This window comes from Cydia strobilella, chromosome 21 (genome assembly GCF_947568885.1).
Source record: "Cydia strobilella chromosome 21, ilCydStro3.1, whole genome shotgun sequence".
NCBI lineage: Eukaryota > Metazoa > Arthropoda > Insecta > Lepidoptera > Tortricidae > Cydia > Cydia strobilella.
Window position 1 is genome coordinate 7619662 of NC_086061.1, and position 21313 is coordinate 7640974.

The 21313-nt window shown below is 38.0% G+C and overlaps 1 protein-coding gene and 1 long non-coding RNA gene across 4 annotated transcripts in view; both read right to left on the bottom strand.

Moving 5' to 3' along the window:
- LOC134751125 (uncharacterized) overlaps positions 1 to 21313 on the bottom strand; it is a 223790-nt gene that overhangs the window by 57379 nt on the left and 145098 nt on the right. The window lies entirely within an intron of this gene.
- Positions 12589 to 20478, bottom strand: LOC134751076 (uncharacterized). 3 transcript variants are annotated; one of them, XM_063686420.1, is made up of 4 exons: positions 19175 to 19443; positions 15791 to 19076; positions 13344 to 14314; positions 12599 to 13260 (listed from the first exon to the last, which is right to left on the bottom strand). In XM_063686420.1, the coding sequence occupies exons 1-3, from the start codon at positions 19310 to 19312 to the stop codon at positions 13482 to 13484; spliced, it is 4257 nt and encodes a 1418-aa protein (XP_063542490.1). In that variant the 5' UTR covers positions 19313 to 19443; the 3' UTR covers positions 12599 to 13260; positions 13344 to 13481. The 3 variants fall into 3 exon arrangements, with proteins under 3 accessions (XP_063542488.1, XP_063542490.1, XP_063542489.1); XM_063686418.1 differs by having other exon boundaries at positions 12589 to 13260; positions 15791 to 20478; XM_063686419.1 differs by lacking the exon at positions 12599 to 13260 and having other exon boundaries at positions 13269 to 14314; positions 15791 to 20478.

Below are 21313 nucleotides of genomic sequence, written 5' to 3' on the forward strand. Positions count from 1 at the left end.
ATTTTTAGTGATACATAACATCTTTTATGATTAGTGGGCCCATTCATAATGGTCTATATGATATTTTTTAAGTAGTAACAATTTTCAAGAGGCATAATACAAATACAATCAACAAGGTTTATTTAGGAAAATTCTCAGGCAAAAGGTACCATTAAAAGGAGCTGTTTACAGTTTAACAGATGAAATGGTACCCTTTGCTTTAGTATCACGAATGATTAATTAAATAGGCTGACCAAGCTAACTCTGCCTGGCATTTGTAATTACAATGTGTGAAAATGTCATCGTTAATATAAAATTTCTATGAAAATATGATTTATAATGACACTACCTCTCTTTGGTGTACTATTGTAATCGATGCAAAGTTAGTTTAAACGGACTATGCCTAAATATATTTCCAATCTTTAAACTGTTTAAAACTAAAATGGCAGTCATTTTTTTAATCATGTCATTAAAAATTATAAGTTTTATTTTAATTGCTATAAAATCTTCTATGCCTTCATAGCCAATCTGTTTTTGTTGAAACTAATTTTTGATTGTGTCCTTATCGATTCGCAAAAACTGTGTTATAATGTACAGTCGCGTTTAATAATAACTACAAGACGAAGCGCGCAAATATATACACGGTGTTTCATGACCTACTGAAAACCTAAAAACAGTTTGTTCAGGATCGATGGGGGAATCGATTGCGCTATATTTTAATGGGGGTAATTTTTTATCATTTTTTATTATTTTTACATGCCAAGTCTACAAGTTTGTAATGCGACAATATCAATAACTAGCATTTGACACGTTATTTGTCAATGAGCCACACCCTTAACTGGCCATTGGTAAACCTTATCTCGTTGCAGTAAGGTATGCAAATGGTCTGTCAACAGTGTTTACGATGGTAACTAGCAATTGTTTGACGTCACTCAAACGGCGAAGTATCTTGTGTAGAATTACCAGTCAAATAGAATTGTTAAGAAAAGTAAACAACGAATACTTTTTTAAATATGTATCGGATTAAAGAATAAATACTCAAGATGAGTTCAAAATAAAAAAAATCTGTTGTGGTGTCTCAGGTTTTCAGTGGCTCAAGTAACACCGTGTATATATATGTATATGACAAACATTAGAGTTAGACCAAGATAAGTCTGCAACGATTTTGATAGCACACGCAGTGCAAGTGTTATTTTAAACGTCAAACTTCTATGAAACTATGACGCACAAATAACACTTGCGCCGTCTACGTTATCAAAATCGCTGCAGACATATCTTGGTCTAACTGTATACTCATATCAAGAATTTAACAGAGTAAAATAGCAGGTAACCCGCTCCCAGGCCGCACCAATCTACAAGGTTTTCCCATAAAATCCAAATATATTCCAGCTTTGATGATTCATTTGAAGACAAATCAGATTTCTCAAAAGTTCAATCTAATTTGAACCTCAAATCGGAATGCTAATATTGAAATTCAAATGGCGCGTATGTGGTCGATAAATCGTTATATGCCTGGAAAAGGGTTAAATGTCACACGAACCTAACCGCCGCCATACAATCGCTTTTCACCCACACTTCTCCTAGCTCTAGTTTCTTTGTGTAACAATTTTTATCAACGAAAACTAATACCAGACTTAACTACGAGTAACTTAGCGGTTTCTATCACGTATTTTTATTAGTTAGTTGATTTAATATGTCTCACGATAGTTTAAATTCGATTAATACCAGACATATATATAATACGAGTATGTAACATAAATGTTCATACCATAATTCATGTAGTTTAAGAATGTTGATTTAAAATGAGAGGGTAACTTCGATTCTATGGGAAGCGGCTTTTTGATGGCAGCAGGTGCGTGTGACTTTTAAGTCATATACAAGGTGGCTTAAAAATAAGTGCATTCCCGCGGTTTTGGGATTATACTGAGCAACTTTTACTATGGGACCAACCACGAAATCGCGAAAAATTTTTTACCCTCCCATAGAAAATGGACCAGCCAAATTATTTTTCACGATTTCGGGGTTGGCCCTGTAGTAAAAGTTGTTCAGTAAATCCCAGGACCTCCCTGGCAACGGGAATGCACTTATTTTTTAGCCACCGTGTATATTTTTTCACGCTTCGTTTTGTATTTCTTAAAAAAAAACTGTATTGTAAAAAATATACAGGGTGGATCGCCCTGTGTAGCCCTTCATCCATCAGATTTAGTGAACAATCAGTTGCCATCGTATTTTCTCGGAAACGTTCGTATTTGTCAATCTACTTCAGTCAACCTCAGTATATTTCGTACTGAGAACGACTGAAAAAGCATAATTAACACACGTTCGTGCGTTTCCGTGAAAATACGATGGTAAAGGATTATTAACTACATCTGTATGTATCTACATCCTACACCCATAACTATCGTTATGTAAAAATACATAAAGTAAAGAGTAAGATTTGAAAAATACGCTTTTTCTTTTCATGTTACCTCCCTTTCTACGTAAGTCGGATAAAAATGGAGAAAAAACTAAAGAGTAAATATGTAGAAACAATGTGAGATAATAGTTATTTTCGATACAAGTGCGGAAAAGAGGAAATTCGAAACGAGTGGCGATAAATTAAAACACGACCGCAGGGAGTGTTTTAAATCGACACGACTTGCGAATTACCTATTCGCACGTGTATCGAACAACGTTTTACAGTACATATGGCCCTTTAAACTTTCGACATATGCACAAAAAGTGCACTTTCCGCACTAGTGCGAGAAAGTAGCACCATATGTACTGTAAAATCATAAATTCGCATTTAGTCGGGTAATAACAGATTTATGTAAATCGATAGACTGTTAATATAGTAAAATTCCTCACTGGTTATAAAAAACTATACCTACTGGCTATGTCTGAAGAACGTACTAAAACCTATATATGTACTCGACTTCACATACTTAACATGTTTTGTAGCCGCCAGACGAGCGCCACTGGCGCGTGCATAGCCAGTACTTACGACTTCGTGCGTATTGTTTTATTGGCTGCAAAACTAGCGTCAAATTCTATTTATATGACACTCTTTAGGTATGATAGGTGTTTATTTTAGGCATGGAAAGTACCTACTATGTCGTTTAGGTTGCAAACTGAGTGGAGGTCATACCATATTTAGCGTGCTTATTAACTCGTTTCCTCGCGTCTTTCCTGTAGAAATAGCAAAGATCAGGGAATCCAAAACTTAGTAGTTTAAAGCATGACTCACGTTAGACCGGGCCGTGTCCGGGCCGGAGCTTCCGGCGGCGCTTATTTTTCTATGACATGACAGGTGATCACGTGATGCTTTCCATAGAAAACGAAGCGCCGGAAGCTCCGGCCCGGACACGGCCCGGTCTAACGTGAATCATCCTTTACGCTGCACTACAGACGGGATTAAAAAAACGAAATATATAAGTAGGTCGTAAATTTTTATTGTATTGAAGTGTGTTTTTAAAGAAATTAAGTGTCTTAGTAAAGAAATCCCAACGTACGTGCGAGCGGTCTTACGCATCGTACTACGTAGGCGAATAACAGCACGCGAACGCGAAGCGATGCGGAGCGGGGTGAATCAATCCTTTGATACCTATAGAAGTGTCCTACGTGGGCGATCTCGTTGCGAACGCGAACGCCGTGGGCCCGCCGCGCCGCGTCTCGCCACTTCGCGTTCGCGAGTTGTTCGCTTACGTAAGGCTAAGACGCTGCGAGTGTACGCTACGCTGCTCTCAGAATGCTCATCCTTGGCCCTTGGGCTCGCGACGCTACGCTGCACGCCCCGCTGGTCGCCTCACTGAGGCCGTACTCTTAGAATTCAAGGTTATTAGGATTATCTGTATCTGATTCCCGTACGTTAGGTGCTTATCTTATCCGTGTTATATATTATCAGGTGTGTTCCGTGAGTCAGTCAAATTCGAATAGTATGAATCAACTGGCAAAACCCGTACACAATCTAAATTCGTATTAATATAATATTACGATACGTGTAGTATCATTAGCTGATAATGTCTCTGTGTAACGGCTAAACCAGAACTTTCATAAAATATGTCGTAAATGTAGTAAGTTGACAGCCAGAATGACTTAAGTCCATTTTCTACACGGGATTCTACGCCGAGTTACTAAGAGATTAGAGCTCAGAATAAGCTTAACATTAATTTCAGAACTTAAACCATTCTTAGACAGTTAAAATTTAAAATACGCAGTTAAGGTTAAAAAGGCGTGTAACGTTTTAAAAGTTATAGACTTTGTTTCTTTTCTATCTGATAGTTAATGATAGTTTATTTTGTATTTTATTATTAGGCTATAAAATGAGTAGTTTTTGTACGTGTAAAATATAGTGTTTTGTCGTAAACATAAAGAAATGGCAGTAAATTATTTTAAAACTAGTAATGATGTGATAATAACCTAATTAACACCAGCAGAAAAATCGCTCTCGAGAGAAACGCTAAAAGTTTACCTAACTTCTCAATATTTGATCAGGATTCTTATCATAAGTATATCTAGACGAGATAGTTCTGAATGAATAGCACAATAAAACAATACGGCATGAAGGACTCCAGTATAAAGGCCTGGGCACACCGGATGCGAGACGTGCACGTGCGCGTTGTAATTGCTTGCGCGTTCACGGCTCCAACATTTTAGCGCACGTGCACGTCTTCGCACACGCAGCCGGTGTGCTTTGGCCTTAATTCTGTCCACTGCGCATAACAGTAAGGGCCACCCCACAGTAGAGATGCAACTTTTGCGTTGCGTATTATTAGTAAAATTACCTAATATTCGGTCAAGCCATTTCTGTCTCAAAAAAGTAGCAAATTTTATGTAAATTGAAACTTTGTATTTCGCTTTTTTAGGGAAGGACGTAGAAGTGATTAGCCATAATTTACCTAGGTCCAAATTTCATCACCAGATTGTATTAAAAACTTAATAAATAAAAAATAGCCACAACCGAATACAGAACCTCCTCCTTCTATGAAATTGAAGTCGGTTAAAAAGGAAAGATAAACTCATACAGTTTCTAATGTAATGTCCTACGAATTGTCATATGTCGTCACCGACAGTTATTTTTGTAATTCTAGATTTATTCCAGTCAAGTGGGTACAAAAGGAAAGTGTCTCAAAAAATACCAAAAAAATGTGCAAAAATTAATAAAATATTTCGTAGATTTTTTTGTATTATTTATGTTCCTTAAGTACCAAAAGTAGTGAAATTATGAAAAACGGCAGCCATCTTGAATTTCCACATTTTTTATTCAATCGTGTCGAAAATTAAATAGGTGTCTATTAATTTACAATAAATAGCTTTTTCCCTTCACTAGCTCGGAAAGCCGTCTTTTATCCTTTAAAACAAGCGGGGAAAAACGCATTTTATCCACTAGTGGGGAAAGTAACTTGACCTTGGATGGAGCGTGTTTAAGTAGCTTGACAAAAATAAAACGTAAAACGCTCATAATAATGGTTCGTTCGATATTAATTATCATTAAATAAATGGTTTGAGAATCTAATAAAAAATACCAGATTTAGCTTTATTTTATTTAATGATTTTAAGTCATAAACCTTAAAATTCCATAATAAACGTTTGTTTTTTTAATAATTATGTTAAATATATAATTCTGAACGCACAAGTTAAGTCGATGCAATTTCAAAACGCATCATTGACATTTCATACGTCAGAAATGTCAACATTGTCAACAAAAATTTTACTTAAAAACTTCTCACGTAAAAGTACAGAATTTCCAGAGTTTTTTGTTATAGTATCGTAAAAAAATGAGTGATTCCAGTTGATGAAGATGATGTGGATGTTGCACTTTCCTCGCTATAGTGAGGGGAAAAGTTTTGTGTTACACACGGGTGCAAATGTATTTTAATTCTCGTGTGTTAAAACACAACTTTGCACCCTTGTATAACAAATAACTATTGTCGAACCGCGAGTTCTCAGTTCGGGGCAAACTACTAGTTTATTTTGAATACAGTCAAGTCAACATCCCTCTAGCTATCTATTTAAAATTTTCGTACCCAATTAATGACTAATAGACATGTCACCGCCTAAATTACGAAATCAAAATAAATATCAATTAACGTGTAGGTATATTACAAACAAGGTTAGATAATTGGCCAATTGCTAAACTAGCTTTCAACAAGAAGCCTTAACACTAAAAACTCTTACTCCCTTATTATCCCCAACCTTATACATATTTTGCTAATTTAGACGTATGTGCCAAAAGTAATAATGTCCTTTTAGCCTTTAATTCACGAATTTAGCCTCCAGATATGTAAAATGTCTTGTTACCTCATTTTTTGGCAAGAATTTAGACTCTATATATAAGTTTTTAAGGTTGAAGTTTCAAGAACTTAGGTTTAAACAGTTAAGGGGTCAAATGGAGTCATGGTCAATCCGAGATAAGAATGTTTAGTGCCAAGCGCCGTGGGATAATTTTATTATCAAGACCGTTACCTAGCTAACCATCATAGTGGCCAACGTGTAGAGAAGCCATAAGACACTCGTCCGGAGCGTGCATAAACAGTAGGCGGCTAGAAACGCGTAAGAATTAAAAAAACCGGCCAAGTGCGAGTCAGACTAGCGCACGAAGGGTTCCGTACCATTACGGAAAAAACAGCAAAAAAATCACGTTTGTTGTATGGGAGCCCCATTTAAATATTTATATTATTCTGTTTTTAGTATTTGTTGTTATAGCGGCAACAGAAATACATCATCTGTGAAAATTTCAACTGTCTAGCTATCACGGTTCATGAGATACAGCCTGGTGACAGACAGACAGACAGACGGACGGACAGACGGAAAGCGGAGTCTTAGTAATAGGGTGCCGTTTTTACCCTTTTTGGGTACGGAACCCTAAAAACAAATTCTCTTAAGTATTTCGTTTTAAAAGCAGAACTTAACTTTGATTGTATGACGACGGCTATAGGTTCGTGTGTGAGTCAGGCCCGGAGTTGCCGACAAGTTAATAAGGTACTGCCACAGTTTCTTTAGTAGATAACACCATAGAGTAACTTATACTAGAGCGGTACTGTCATAGTCAATTTTGTAACCCCAGTAAATTCACTGCCATCTGTCGACACTTTAAAACTAAAAATGAAGATTTATAAAAATACGATAGAATGTATTTAAATATAGATAAATGATTTTTTTTATTTGCATTAATTATTTTTATGATTTTGACCCATGTTCTTTCACTGATATGCGTTAAAAATGTTAAAATTGTTAAATAACAAACGAAACCGTCAACGCCATCTATACGACTGTAGGCCAAAACTAGTAGCGCCCTCTGAACGAGAATCAAATTTTCTTGATTTTCGAGGCACGTTTTTTCCTTAGACTGTATCCATCTATTACGGAGTTATATCTATCTTTGATAACACTATTAAATGGGTTGAGCAACTACTAATTATATGAGTCGAAGTCAACGAGCCCTTTGACCTGCCCTAGCATGATACAATTAAGCATCACAAATTACGACATCACTCTGGTGTGTACTGTAATACGCTTGGCCATATTTAGATGAGTTTACTCATCGGTCAAGCGTGTCCGTCATAGCTACCCTACTACTATCGTACTTTGTACTGAATCGACAATGTTTTTGGAAAAAAAAACATTTTTGGTACAAGCTTTTATCGCTGACTGTACTTTTCTTTCCACAGGTAAATAATACTCATCGAGACATTTCTGAAAACCCCAAACACAATTAGGTTGCGTTGTTTTATCACAGAGTTCCTATGGCCACCTCCTGTCTCCATCATCAGATCAGCTCGATGGTACCATAATATTGCATTGTCACCCGACTTACATATGTATGCAAATTTTCAGCTTCATTGGAAGTCGGGAAGTGGGTCAAATTTAACTTGCAAGATTACAAGTACATACATACATACATAGGTACATTGCAAGTTAATAAAAAGCTAATGTTGTGTTTGAAGTATTAATAGGAAGTTACATAGTATCATCATCTAGAAATTCAGCTTTTGTATAATGACATATATTTATCTAATAATTAATTACTTACCTATCAAACCTACTCACCAAATTTCACGAGAATCGGCAAAATGCGACCTGTAGACGAGAACATCCGGAGGAATAGTTATTTGTTATACAAGGGTGCAAAGTTGTATTTTACCCGCGAGTGTAAAATTGAAACACGAGCAAGCGAAAGGATTTTATAGGTGAACCACGAGCGAAGCGAGTGGTTCTAAAATAGAATCCTGAGCGTAGCGAGTGTTTCAACACACGAGAAGTAAAATACATTTGCGCCCGTGTGTAACACAAAACTTTTCACCTCACTATAACGAGGAAAGTGCAACATCCACAGGCGTTAGATCATCTTCATCACTGGAATCACTCATTTCTTTACGATATTATAACAGAAAACTCTGAAAGTTGTGTAGTTGTGTGTGTTACGCGAGTCGGTGAGAAAAGGTTTTAGGTAAAAAAATTGTTGACAATGTTGACATTTCTGATGTATGAAATGTCAACGATGCGTTTTGAAATTGCATCGACTCAACTTGTGCGTTCAGAATTATATTTAACATCATTATAAAAAAACAAACGTTTCTTATGGAATTTTAAGGTTTATGACTTAAAATCATTAAATAATGCTAAATTTGGTATTTTTTATTAGATTCTCAAACCATTTATTTAATGATAATTAATATCGAACGAACCATTATCATGAGCGTTTTACGTTTTGTTATCTGTCAAGCTACTTAAACACGCTCCATCCAAGGTCATATTACTTTCCCCACTAGTGGACAAAACGCGTTTTCCCCCGCTTGTATTGAAGGATAAACGACAACTTTCCGAGCTAGTGAGGGGAAAAGAATTTTTGTATAAGCTGAAACGGAGACCTTCGCTGTCGCTCGGTCAATAGTATTTCCCATTAGCTCCATACACACTACACAATTATCACAATGTGCTAAATCAAACGACGAAGTAAATTACGGGTGACGATCGCTTGCGCTTCGCTGTGGAAGCGCTTTGTGTCTCTCACTCTTTTATATTAGTGTGACAGTGACAGTAGCGTTTCGTTCGCTACGGAGCGTTAGCGGTTGGCATGTTGTCTACGGGGCCTGATGTAGTTTATTTACCTTACTTTTGTATGATATAGGAGGCACACGAGAAGCCGAATCGCCTAATGGTAAGCGATTACGGTCGCCCATGGACACCTGCAACACCAAAGGAGGGTGGGAATGCGGCCATGTCAGGAAAATGTCAGGAATTTTAATGAATTAATAGAATTTTTTATAATGTAGGTACACTTTATTGTACATAAGACAGATTACAAACACAATAAAAACAAAATATATACAATGTACAAAGGCGAAATTATCCCTATAAGAGATCTCTAGCAGTCAACCTTTGAGCAATTTGATTTGAGCGTGTGACTTAAATAAGACCAATGTCCCCCACATTGCCACGCTCTACGATGGCTAATTCCAATACTCTATTGATAGGTGAAAACCGCATCAAAATCCGTTGCGGAGTTTTAAAGATCTAAGCATACATAATAGGGACAGACAGCGGAAAGCGACTTTGTTTTATACTATGTGTCTCTTGACACGTATTCTCTTATCGATTTATGACGAGCTAATTAGTCATAGCGTGTAAATAATATATTTGTCTACATTCTACGTACTCGGTGATTCAGAATTAGCCGTAATAACCGTAGAAATTTTTTTTTCGGCGGTGATAACACTGGTAACAGCACTTATTTACCTACTTAATACTCCGTATACCGTCGTGAGAGTTACTTATGATTTATTTATAATTTATAACAGAAATCAGAGTCGGCCGGACATAATCCGGCCCTTACTATTTAAGGATGACACGCTAGACCGGACCGGGCCCGGGTCGAGGCGTCCTACATGTCATTTTCTGTCGGTTGATCGGTGATCACGTGGTGCTTTCCATTGAAAACGAAGCGCCGGAAGACTTACCCTGAGAGTCCTGAGACTTATGATATAGTTACGTACCTATAATTAATTTAAAGCCCATCCCGATGTTTTGTAGACTTTCACACTTATTCACAGCTAGTTCAAAACTACGAGTGCCTTTACAATGAACCCGGGAAAGACCTTAAGAAGGAAGGAAAAAATCCAGCAAACACACACATATTTTAATATTAATTTTCGATTAATATCCACACACACTAACTGTATCATGGCATTCATGACTTGACATGGCCGAGTCTACGTGACTCACTATGTAGTAGTAGAACACTTTATTGTACAAAAATCAAATCAAAACAGGAAAAATAAGATTTTCACCACACCAGCTGGTAAAGGCTTTCTTGATTGTTCATAAACTGATGAGAAAGTTGCATTTTATCCACATGTGTGGCGAAGTAATCAAATGCAAATTTTGAGTTGTTTCCTTATGTTGGCTGGTGGAATTGACTTTTGAAAGTTTTAAATGATGATTTTGAATGATACATCCCAGGTAGCAAAGTGACGTCAGCGACGTAAAAGTGACGTCATAATGACGTCATTTATACGTCATAATACGTAACGGACGTCATTTATACGTCATAATACTTAACGGACGTCATAATGACGTGTAAATGCTACCTGGGATATTTAATAACATTAATTTTGAATCGATTTGCTTTGATTTTATATATGTATTTTACAGTTAGTATTTTCCTTGTGTTGGTGTGTTAAAAATTAACCCTCGTGCCTTGAAACCCTCGCAGCGTTCAAGATTCCATTTTTCAAACCACTCGCTACGCTCGTGGTTCAATTTTGGAATATCAATATTAGCACGAACGGTTTTTTTTATACCACGTCGGTGGCAATCAAGCATACGGCCCGCCTGATGGTAAGCAGTTACCGTAGCCTATGGACGCCTGCAACACCGGAGATATTACACGCGCGTTGCCGACCCTTTAAAAACCTGTACACTCCTTTTTTGAAGAACCCCATACTGTAGCCCCTCGGGAAAACCTCGGCAGGGAGCCGAAGCGTACGCGGGAGGAAATTCCTCTTAAACCGCACAGTACGCGAGCATTTAGGTGCTAGGGTGTGAGGATGAACACCCTGCCGATGGCGAGCGGTGCGGTGATAGAAAGCGGCCGTTGGCATCATGTCAAACAGTTCTTTAGAGCACAGCCCATTGTACAAGCGGTAGAACACGCATAAGGAGGCGAAGTCTCTCCTTAAACTTAAAGGTTCAATACCGCTTGTGAGTTTGGGATCGTCGACGATTCGTACAGCGCGCCTTTGGACTGAGTCGAAGGGTCCAAGCTGGCATACCTACAGGTGCTCGTGCCCAAAGGTGACAGCAGTACTCCATAAACAACACTTTGCATCCTTTTAAAACAAATAACTATCATTCAACATTTTGTCAAAGGCGGAGTTATCCCTTTAAGGGATCTCTTCCAGTTAACCTTTAACCCTTAATTATGCATGACATTTGCCTGATCTTAATATAATGTTACATAATTGTTAACTGATTCTGGGAAAAAAAATAGAGAATAAACTGCAGTTTTGCCCACACTCAATTCTTTACCTGCTCAACTTATTTTATGGGAAATTGGGAATCTCAAAGCTACGTTTTAATTAAAATGCATGATACTTAAATAAACACCCCTTCAAAGGAACACAGGAAACTCATATCTTAACAAATAACCAAAAAAATCTAGACACATTTGGGCGAAGAGGTTCACCTTGCTTCGCGTCCGCTGCAGGGATCGTAAACCTTTTGATTGAACTCAATTTTATTAAATCTTTATGGTTTTGTTTAGGCAAGTATTAGGGCTAGACATTTAGATTGTACTTTTTCTTTAGCTACACTAAGTACACTGCTAGTAGTCGTGGACATTCGTGGTATAAAAAAGGTACTTGTAAATACTACTTGACTTGACCTACTCTTAGTACCTACTCACTCATAAACAATGTGTAATTACTAAGCTACAGTAGCCTATAGTAATTAATAATTATGGTATTACGATATGAACTTGAGACGCTGGAACAAAGGTCTCATCATGTCATTGTTACGCGTTTGGGTAACACCGATGATGCGGACGTGACGTTATTCACCGGACCAAAGGTTGCCGTAGATTGGTTATTGCATTTATGTTGCTACTAAACTGGGGAATTGGTATTTTGTTTAAGTAACTAAATAACAGCGTAATATTGTAAATAAAACCACTAAATTGATGATTAAATATCAGGGGCGTAGCTAGAGGATATGGCGCCCGGGGCAGTCACCGAATTTGCGCCCTGACGACTGACAAGTTTCCCTGCTGCTGCCTTTTGCCCATTTTGGCGCCCCCCCCCTTGGACGGCGCCCGGGTTCACGTGCCTGGCCCTAGCCCCCCCCCCCCCTAGTTACGCCACTGTTAAATATTACGAATCGTAAATACCAACCTACTATCGTAACATTGCTCCAAATTAAGGAAATTACGAATTTGAACTATACCTACTTATAGGTTTACTTGTGGCACTAGGCGCACTCTTCTATATTTGTTCGCTACGGGGCGTTAACACACCTTGTTAACGCTCCGTAGCGAACGAAACGCAACTGTCTGTCGCACAAATATAGAAGAGTGCGCCTAGTCTATTATATAATCTGTGGCCTAGTGCCCTAAGTAAACCTATAAGTAGGTATACTTCAAATTCGTAATTAAGTCGGCAACCTTTTACCAGCTTTGGCCACATAGTAGTTAACGAAGTTGAATCGGGCCACACTTCGTTCCGTACTTTGTTAATATTTTGTGACTTTATCAGACATCAGGAAGGCTCGCGGGCCGCCTGTTTTCGTAGTTTAACGGCAACACGCAACCTGTCGTGACGTCTATATCTATGCAAGGCTGGCAACTAGAGTAATATTCTTTATTACCCTAATATCAAACCATGCCTGAGTTCTAACAAGACATAACGACAAGATACATCTGAGAATATACCACATATTACTAAAGAGTGAGAGATGAAGTGATTTCTAGATTTATATTCTGATCTAGATTCTATTACAATTTACCTTCTATTCTAGTTTCTATTCTGATTGTTTGGCGGAGATTCTTTCTCCGCCGCGGGCCTCCACAACTCCCCTTATAGCCCGACCCTGTCCACTCACAACCATTTGGCTTATTCTTGGCTGTTTCTGTTCTAATTCTCATTCTTCATTCTTGGATATCCCTTCATCTCTCTAGTACAAATAATGATGATACTATATTTCTAACACTCACCATTTAAAACCCGCAGGTCTTCTTTCTTTCTTCACAACTTACTTCCCGCCCACGCGAACATTGTTCCGTTGGGAAAAAAAGTCTTCTACCTCCTACTGTCAAAGATTAGTTAAACCTTTTTATATTCTGTCAGTGCTGCCAGTATAACAATTAAAAACTGTTTAAGGCATACACTTACCTGCTATTTTGTTGAGGTTCGCGTTCGACGCGACACTCCCCAACGGCCGTGAGTTTTTAAAGCAGGGCTATCAGCTGGCTCGTCCATTGGGCAATCCTTTCTCTCGCCCGGACAGCCGCTGCTCTTCTACTTCTTTCTTTATTGACATTTGACAGTTTCTACTCTCCCTACGTCTTCGTCACCTTCAGTCACCTCTTTACTATGCTCACCAATACCATTTTCATGCACCCGTTCTTCGGGAGTGAGTATTTTGTCTAAACCATTGGTCTCCAATATAACATCATCCTCTACTGCAATTTCTGGTGGCACCTGTTCTGTTGATTCCCTTTCAGGATATCTGGTTTCTATTTCAGATATCTCTGTGATTCCATGTAGTGAAGATTCCTCTGTCTCCCGTACATCTGGATTTACTTGAATTCTTTCTTGTGTTCCTGCAACTTCCAGTCTAGCCTCTTCCACTTCTAATGGATATAAGTGACCTATTGACCTTATAAATTCTTTTCCTTCAACATTGACCTTTGCAACTCTGCATTCTCCATCGGCGCCTCGTTCCAAACTGATGATTTTTCCTACCTTCCAGTTCTCTCTGTTTTTCGAGTCTCCCTTAATCTGGACTATGTCACCAATATGAGGGCTTTGATGAGTTTTAACTCGGGGTTCCTTGTGTGAATGTTGGTACCTTTCACGTAGACTGCATAGGTACTGTCCCAGAAACATTCTTTTAAATTCTTCTAGTATAATTTGACCCTTCTTCCATCCTTCTATTAGATTTTCTTTTGTGACGGAACCACCTGGATACGGATTTTGTATAGAAGGCTCAATCGCTATACATTTCCCGTAGGTGAGAAAGTCTGCCGGCCTTAAAACATATTCTATGTCTGAACCAACACAAGTAAGTGGACGTGAATTAGCCACAGCTTCGATTTCTTTGACAACTGTACTCAGCTGTGAGTCATTTAGAATTCTCTTTTCTAAGATTTCTAAGATTTTTGAAAAATGCATGCATAAAAGATTAAGTAGCTTCTTAAATAAATTTGAGATAATAAAACTAGAGCAAAATGGCTTTCAAAAACATAAATCCACGACACTAGCTGGTTTCAACTTAATTCACCACATCGTCAAATGCATAGACGAAAAGCAACATACTACAGCTATTTTTCTAGATATGTCAAAAGCTTTTGACTTTGTAGACCATTCGTTACTCTTAGACAAACTAGAAAATTATGGTATAAGAGGTCTTGCACTAAACTGGTTAAAAACCTACTTAGAAAATCGTAAACAATGTGTAGAAATTGTTAAACTCAACGACTTTAATGTAGAAACCGGCTTCAGATCGGAGCTAAAATGTAACGACTTTGGTGTACCGCAAGGTAGTGTGCTTGGGCCTTTATTATTTATTGCTTATATAAATGAGTTACCGGATATAATTCCATATAAATCTGTTATGTTTGCTGATGACGTATCCTTTATTGTTACATCAAAAAAGAATGAAAATATCGAAGAACATGAATGTAAAGTCAATGAGACATTGAGAAATGTTATAAAATGGCTGGAATTACATAATTTGCAAATTAATATTAGTAAAACCAATTACATACAATTTAACACCAAACTTGGCGAAAATGTTAGGATCAATATACATTACGAAAATGAGACAATTCAAGAAATGGAAAGTGTAAGTTTTTTAGGGATAGTTTTAGATAAACATTTGGATTGGCAAGCACAAATAGGAAAGATCCGTTCTAAACTAAATAGATTTGTTTATGTACTACGTAAGTTAAGACGCTCATCAGGTTTACATACAGCATTAGCCGCGTATCATGGATATATTAGTTCAGTGTTAAGATATGGGCTCATTTTGTGGGGAAATTGCACAGACTTTAATATTCCATTCGTAGCACAGAAAAAATGTATACGTGCTATTTGTAATTTAGCCCCCTACAAGACATGCAAACCATCGTTCAAAAAACTTAGGATTTTACCGCTACCATGCTTATACATTTTGGAAATCTGCATGTTTGTAAAGAGGCATATGTATTTATTTACTACAGCTGAAAGCGCCTCTACTAGAACTCAACGGGATCCTGGAAGGCTGGTTCATGACTGTGTTCCCAGGACAGCATTATACACTAATCACTGTTTTGTTATGTGCATGAAACTTTTTAACAAACTACCTAAAACTATAAGAGAACTACCTGTACATAGATTTAGAAATAAATTGATGAAGCTATTGACTGATAAAAGCTATTACAATGTAAAAGATTTCCTTTGTCAAGATATACAGCCAGATTTGTAGTAGTTTCTAGTTTTAAGATTTTTGCATGCTAGTACAACCTGTATAGTACAAATAGCAGAATAAGCAACCAATTGTCACTTACCACCTAAGACACTATTGTACCTACTTATTCTTTGCAAATAAATACTTACTTACTTACTTACTTACTTACTTAAGGTTCTCTTCATGCAATTCTTCACGATGCCGACCAGCCTTTCATAAAACCCTCCATGCCATGGACTGAGCTGAGGGATAAACTTCCACCTTATTTTATTGTCCATGAAGTATGTGTTTGACAATAATTCTGCAGTTAATTTAAACTGTAATGCATTGTCTGAGACGATGAGTTCTGGTCTTCCTCTGGTAGATATGAATCTTCTCATTGCAAGTAAACATTCCTCCGCAGTTAAATCCTTAACTACTTCCATGTGAATTGCGCGTACAGCCAGACAAGTATACAGACAAATCCATCTTTTTCTCATCTGTCCGTTCTCCGTAACAAGGATGGGCCCAAAATAGTCGATGCCAGTGTATGTGAAAGGAGCACTATAATTAGCACGTTCTGCTGGCAGTGCTGGTGTGGGGGGAAGTTTGTAGGGACCACCTCCATGTTTAACACACTGTTGGCATTTTCTTATGATTCGCTGAACCTTCGCTCTTCCTTGAGGAATCCAGTATTTCTGGCGAATAATGCTCAGTGTATGTGGGGTTCCCACATGATAGTATCTCTGATGAGTCTCCAGAATCAGTCTGTCTGTAAATTCCGAGTTCTTAGGTATCAATATCGGATATTTGGTGTCATATGAACACATTGTGTTCATAAGCCGACCTTTACATCTTAATAATCCATCCATATCCACAAATAGTCCTAAATTCCTTGATAGGCTCGTTTCCTTGCCTGCTGCCTCTTGTGGGAAGTGTAATTTTTGTAAATTCTTTATCTCTGTGCAGTTAAAATCAACTCCGGTGGCCGAAACTTGCATCTGGCCATTGTTTTCTATATTCTCTATATCTATCGTCATTCCTTCTGTATTTTCCTGTTCTATGGTTCCTCTGACTGATTCTTCTGCTTGAGATGACATGTCCGTCTCCATGGTATCTATTATTGAATCGGTTCCTGCAAAAAGAACTGACTGGCCATGTTCTTGCAACTTTGGCCAGCCCTCCTCACTCAGCGAAAGAAATTGAGGTCCATTGAACCACAATTCCTTCTTCGTATGCCAGAGTTCCGGTCGTGTTGCTAGATCTGCAGGGTTCAATTCTGTATTGACATATCTAGGTTCTATGTCTTTATTCTGTTTAATTTCGTTTATTCTTCTGCAAACGAATGGAGGCAACAACTTTTCCGATTTCATCCAGTATAAAACTATTTCACTGTCGGACCAAAGGCATAGTCGCTTCAAGTCTATTCTAAGGGTGTTCTTTACATAAGTTAAGAGTCGCTTCCCTATGACGAATCCAAGTAATTCCAATTTTGGGATTTTGAGGTCTTCCGTGTGGTTTATCGGGGTAACCCGGGATTTAGCCATTATGAGCCTGACTTTAGTGCTCTTATCTTCCTTATTCACTATCCTCAGATATACTACAGCTGAGTAGGCTCTTTTAGATGCGTCAGTGAAACAATGAAGTTCACATTCTGTGTCTTCATTTGGTGACAGGCCAACATATCTGGGTATTTCTATTTCATCGGCAGTCTGTAAAGCACTTACTGCCTTCTGCCATTCTTCCTTTAAGTCCTCTGGCAATTGAGAATCCCATTTTTCTTTCCTTTTCCATAGTTCTTGAAGAAGAAGTTTTGCAGGCAAAATTAAGGGTGCCGCGAATCCGCAAGGATCATATAATGAAGCAAGAGTTCGCAATATCCCTCGTTTTGTTGTAGTTGTCTTGTCTTGCTTTGTATCAGATAGCACATCACCCAACCTTAGTTTCAGGGTATCCTTTCCCATGTGCCAGGTAAGTCCTAATACCTTTGTCGATTCAGTGTCTTTTGATCGAAACTGTTTTGGAATGCTCTTCAACAATAGTTTGTTGTTGGATGTCCATTCTCTTATATTCATTGACAATTCTGTGAACGTCGCCCTAGTCTTGTTTACAAGTTCACGAGCTTCCTCTAACGTGTCTGTTCCTGTGACTAAGTTGTCCACGTAAGTTCTTTCTGCTATTTCTGACATAAGGTTCTGGTCACCCTGTGACAAATGATGTCGAATCGTAGCCGTCAACAAAAATGGACTGGATATTACCCCAAATGGGACACGACAGAAGCGCAGATAGAGAAGGTTCTTCTCAGTCACTCCTTGTTTGGGGTCCTTAAGCCATAAAAACCTGGTCACATCTCTATCCTCCTGTTGTAGTCCTACCTGAAGAAAGGCCTTTTCTACATCCGCTGTAATTCCAATCTTGTTGACTCTGAATCTCAAAAGGAGAGCGGTCAAGTCTTCAAGCATCGAAGGTCCTCTGTACATGCATTCATTGAGGCTCTTACTATTCTTAAGTTTAGCCGAACCATCATACACAACACGCCCCTTCTTTCCTTTCGGAAGAATAATATGATGGGCAAGATAGTGAACAGGATGTGTCTTAGAAACAATTTCTGAGGGATCTATAACTTCTATAACCCCTGCAGTTAGTTGTTCTCTCAGAATGCTATCATACTCTTCCATGGCATCTTGTTCTAATCTTCGAATTAAGCTTGACAGTCTCCCATAAGCAAGACCATAGTTAGTGGGTAAGTCAGGTGGGTATGTTATCCAAGGCCACTTCACCTGATATCTCTTATCTTCATATTTGACCGTTTCGTTAAAGTGTTTGATCGCCTCTTCCTCTCTAGTTATCTTAGGAGAGTCTACAATCCCAATACTTTCTAAGGCCCATAGAAACCTGATGTCCGGTTCCCGGAGAGGCAAGTCTGGTGTTACAAAATAGGGTATTACTGATCCTTGGCATTGGCAGTACATGATGACAGATAGTGTATTGTTTTTCTCTTCTTGTTGGACCTTGCCGGCAATCATCCAGCCAAAATCTGTGTCAATTAAATATAAGTGCTCCTTCAGCAATAACATTTCCTTTCTGTAAAATGAATAACAATAGTCACCACCTATCAAAAGTTGTGGTTCTTCTCTAGCAGACCCATCATCAGCTACAACATCCACTCCATCAATTCCATCCATACTCATAGGAGGACCAAGATAATTTGCTATACGGCGCACAATGTTCACTCGAATATCTCTTCTGATACCTCTTCTTGTTATGATTTGGATGTCAGCTGATGGGCTGGAAATGTTAACTGGGTCATCAGCACCGAAGACAAATACCATTAATTCATCTTCCTGATCTGCCGCTAAGTCAAGTTCTTTTGCAAGCTTCCTGGTAATATAGCTGCGACCACTGCCATTGTCAAGCATCAGCCTCCTTGTCTTAGTTCTGTTTGAGTTCTTCTGCCCCACCTCCACTATTGCCGTCTGTGAGTAAGAACGATAATCATGTTTAATAGAGATGTCATTATTTTTTGACAATGATATAGATGCCATGGATAACTCTATAATATTATTACACGTACCTGGCTTTTGTGGACATAAAGCTTGATTATGATTTCCTTTGCAGAAGTAACATGGCTTCCTATTGTGACATGTTGTTGTTCTATGTCCTTCCTTGAAGCAAATGTAACATCTTTTGCCGAGTTTCTTTTTCCTGTCATTGATATCCTTAACTACTGTGCAGGATGCATTGTAGTGTGCTCCTTGGCAAAAAATGCAAGCCATCTTAGGTTTCTTATTATAATTTTTTAACATCTCTGTACTCTCCGGTAGTTTCCGTTTAAGAAATCTCTTTTTATGGGATATTCTCTTGTAGTCCTGTTTCCCTTTCCTCTGATGGGTGGTTATATGTAGTGCTGCTGTAGAAATTTTGTCACTACTACTTGGGACGGGGCTTTCTTTGGCACTCTCCATTGCAGTTATAATTTTTTGTAAGCCGCTTCGTATGTTATCAATATTATCAGTCAGCGTTAATAGGTGTAATTCATATACCACCTTCTCAGGGAATTTGGAAAGAATGGTAGACCTTAAATGATTCCCATTTACGGTTTCTCCTAAACTTTGTAGGATTCTTAGATGTCTCTCTATCATATTAAAATTTACTCTGCACTCTGTGGCATGGTGCGCTGCTCTTTGAAGGTTATTGATGGCATCGTAGTGAGCATCGATAACTTTTTGCTGGTTCCCAAACCTTTCTTTTAGTATTTCTAATGTTACGTTGTAATTTAATTCAGTTATCCCGAGGCCTTCAACTGCCTGAAGAGCCTCTTCTTCTAGGCAGCCGACTAGGTATGCCATCTTTTCTGCATCAGGCAAGGCCTTGTCGTGAACATTACTCTTGAAACGATCCCAAAACTCTGCCCACCGTAGAGTTTCTCCCTTGAATTTTGGAAGAGAAAGTTTTGGTAATTTGGCAGTGTTAAGTGTGACTGAAGAATTTTTTAACAGGGCTTTCATCTCTACCCTCCATTCGTCAGACTGAAACTGTGTCTTGGTAAATTTTTTTAAACTCTCACTTGAAATTTGACTACCTTTCTCAATGTAAAAATGTAACTCCTGTGTGAGCCTTGAGCTGCACTCCTCTACCAACTGAATCTGTTTAGTCAATTCATCTTCAGTGACTGCTTCTCTGGTGGCGCTTTGTGCCATCAAACTCACTATGCGCTCATGGATTAGTTCTAGACGAACTAGCATGGCATCGTCCATTTTGAATGTACTGAAAGTAAATAAATTCTTACAATCCTACACCTATTTTACCATTTTTGTTTAGTATTTAACGCAAGAAAATTATTTACTGTACTTTCTTTAAGCACACTCATGACTGGGTCTTACAACCTATTAAGTTTTAGAATTTGAACAAAAACTACTTCGCTGTAGTACTAAACAAGTAAGCATCACGTAAATACGTTATAAGGTGTGTTTCTTTTGCTAAACGTTGCCAAACTGGCGTAGTAACTGGATTCTGATAAGAAACTTTAAGACAAAACTTACGTTTATATCCTTGCTCTTTGATTATACACAATAGTACTACAGCACTCTGTATCTTCCGTAGTGTACTTATAGCACTTCCACAACAGGATTACTTACAATAACCACTAATCTCAACACACTTGCTATGATATCCTTCGAAAATCAAAATAACCACGAATAACGCTTGCAAACAACAACAATCTTAGCCACGCCGAGTTTTTTCTTCTAAGACACTTTTTATCATGTTTGCGAACATTTTAAACCTAACTTCAGACCAAACATTTTCATACAAAACAATCGTCTGAAGTTATTCATAGATTAAAAGAGCGCCAAAGCTGAAAAGTACGTTCCTATTTACAAATCCATATTTCATTTCTTAATCGGACTTAATAACCAATAACAAAACCTTAATTTCTAAATTAGCCAATGACAGTCGCTTAGTCCTAGTTCGGATAAATTTATGGTAACAAGAACAAACCTTCCCACTGCTGCCAACGTAACGAGTATGAGGCGTTTTTTCGCCTACAACTCGATATGAATTTTTAAGCAGAATTCACACTCTCCGACACCTATGACATGAACGCTTACACATCTATGTTACGTATATTGTATGATTTCAAAATACAATAATTAGCTGGTAAATACATAAAATGAATTCACAATTAAATAAAACACATTTATCCCATTTATTT

Bases quoted from the DNA above. Each gene is read 5' to 3' on its own strand.
- LOC134751076 (XM_063686418.1), bottom strand. From the start codon at position 20,357: ATGGACGATGCCATGCTAGTTCGTCTAGAACTAATCCATGAGCGCATA. The intron at 14,315-15,790 runs GTAAGTAAGTAA...TAGAAATCTTAG, and splicing joins TTGCATGAAGAGAACCTTAA to AAAAGAGAATTCTAAATGAC.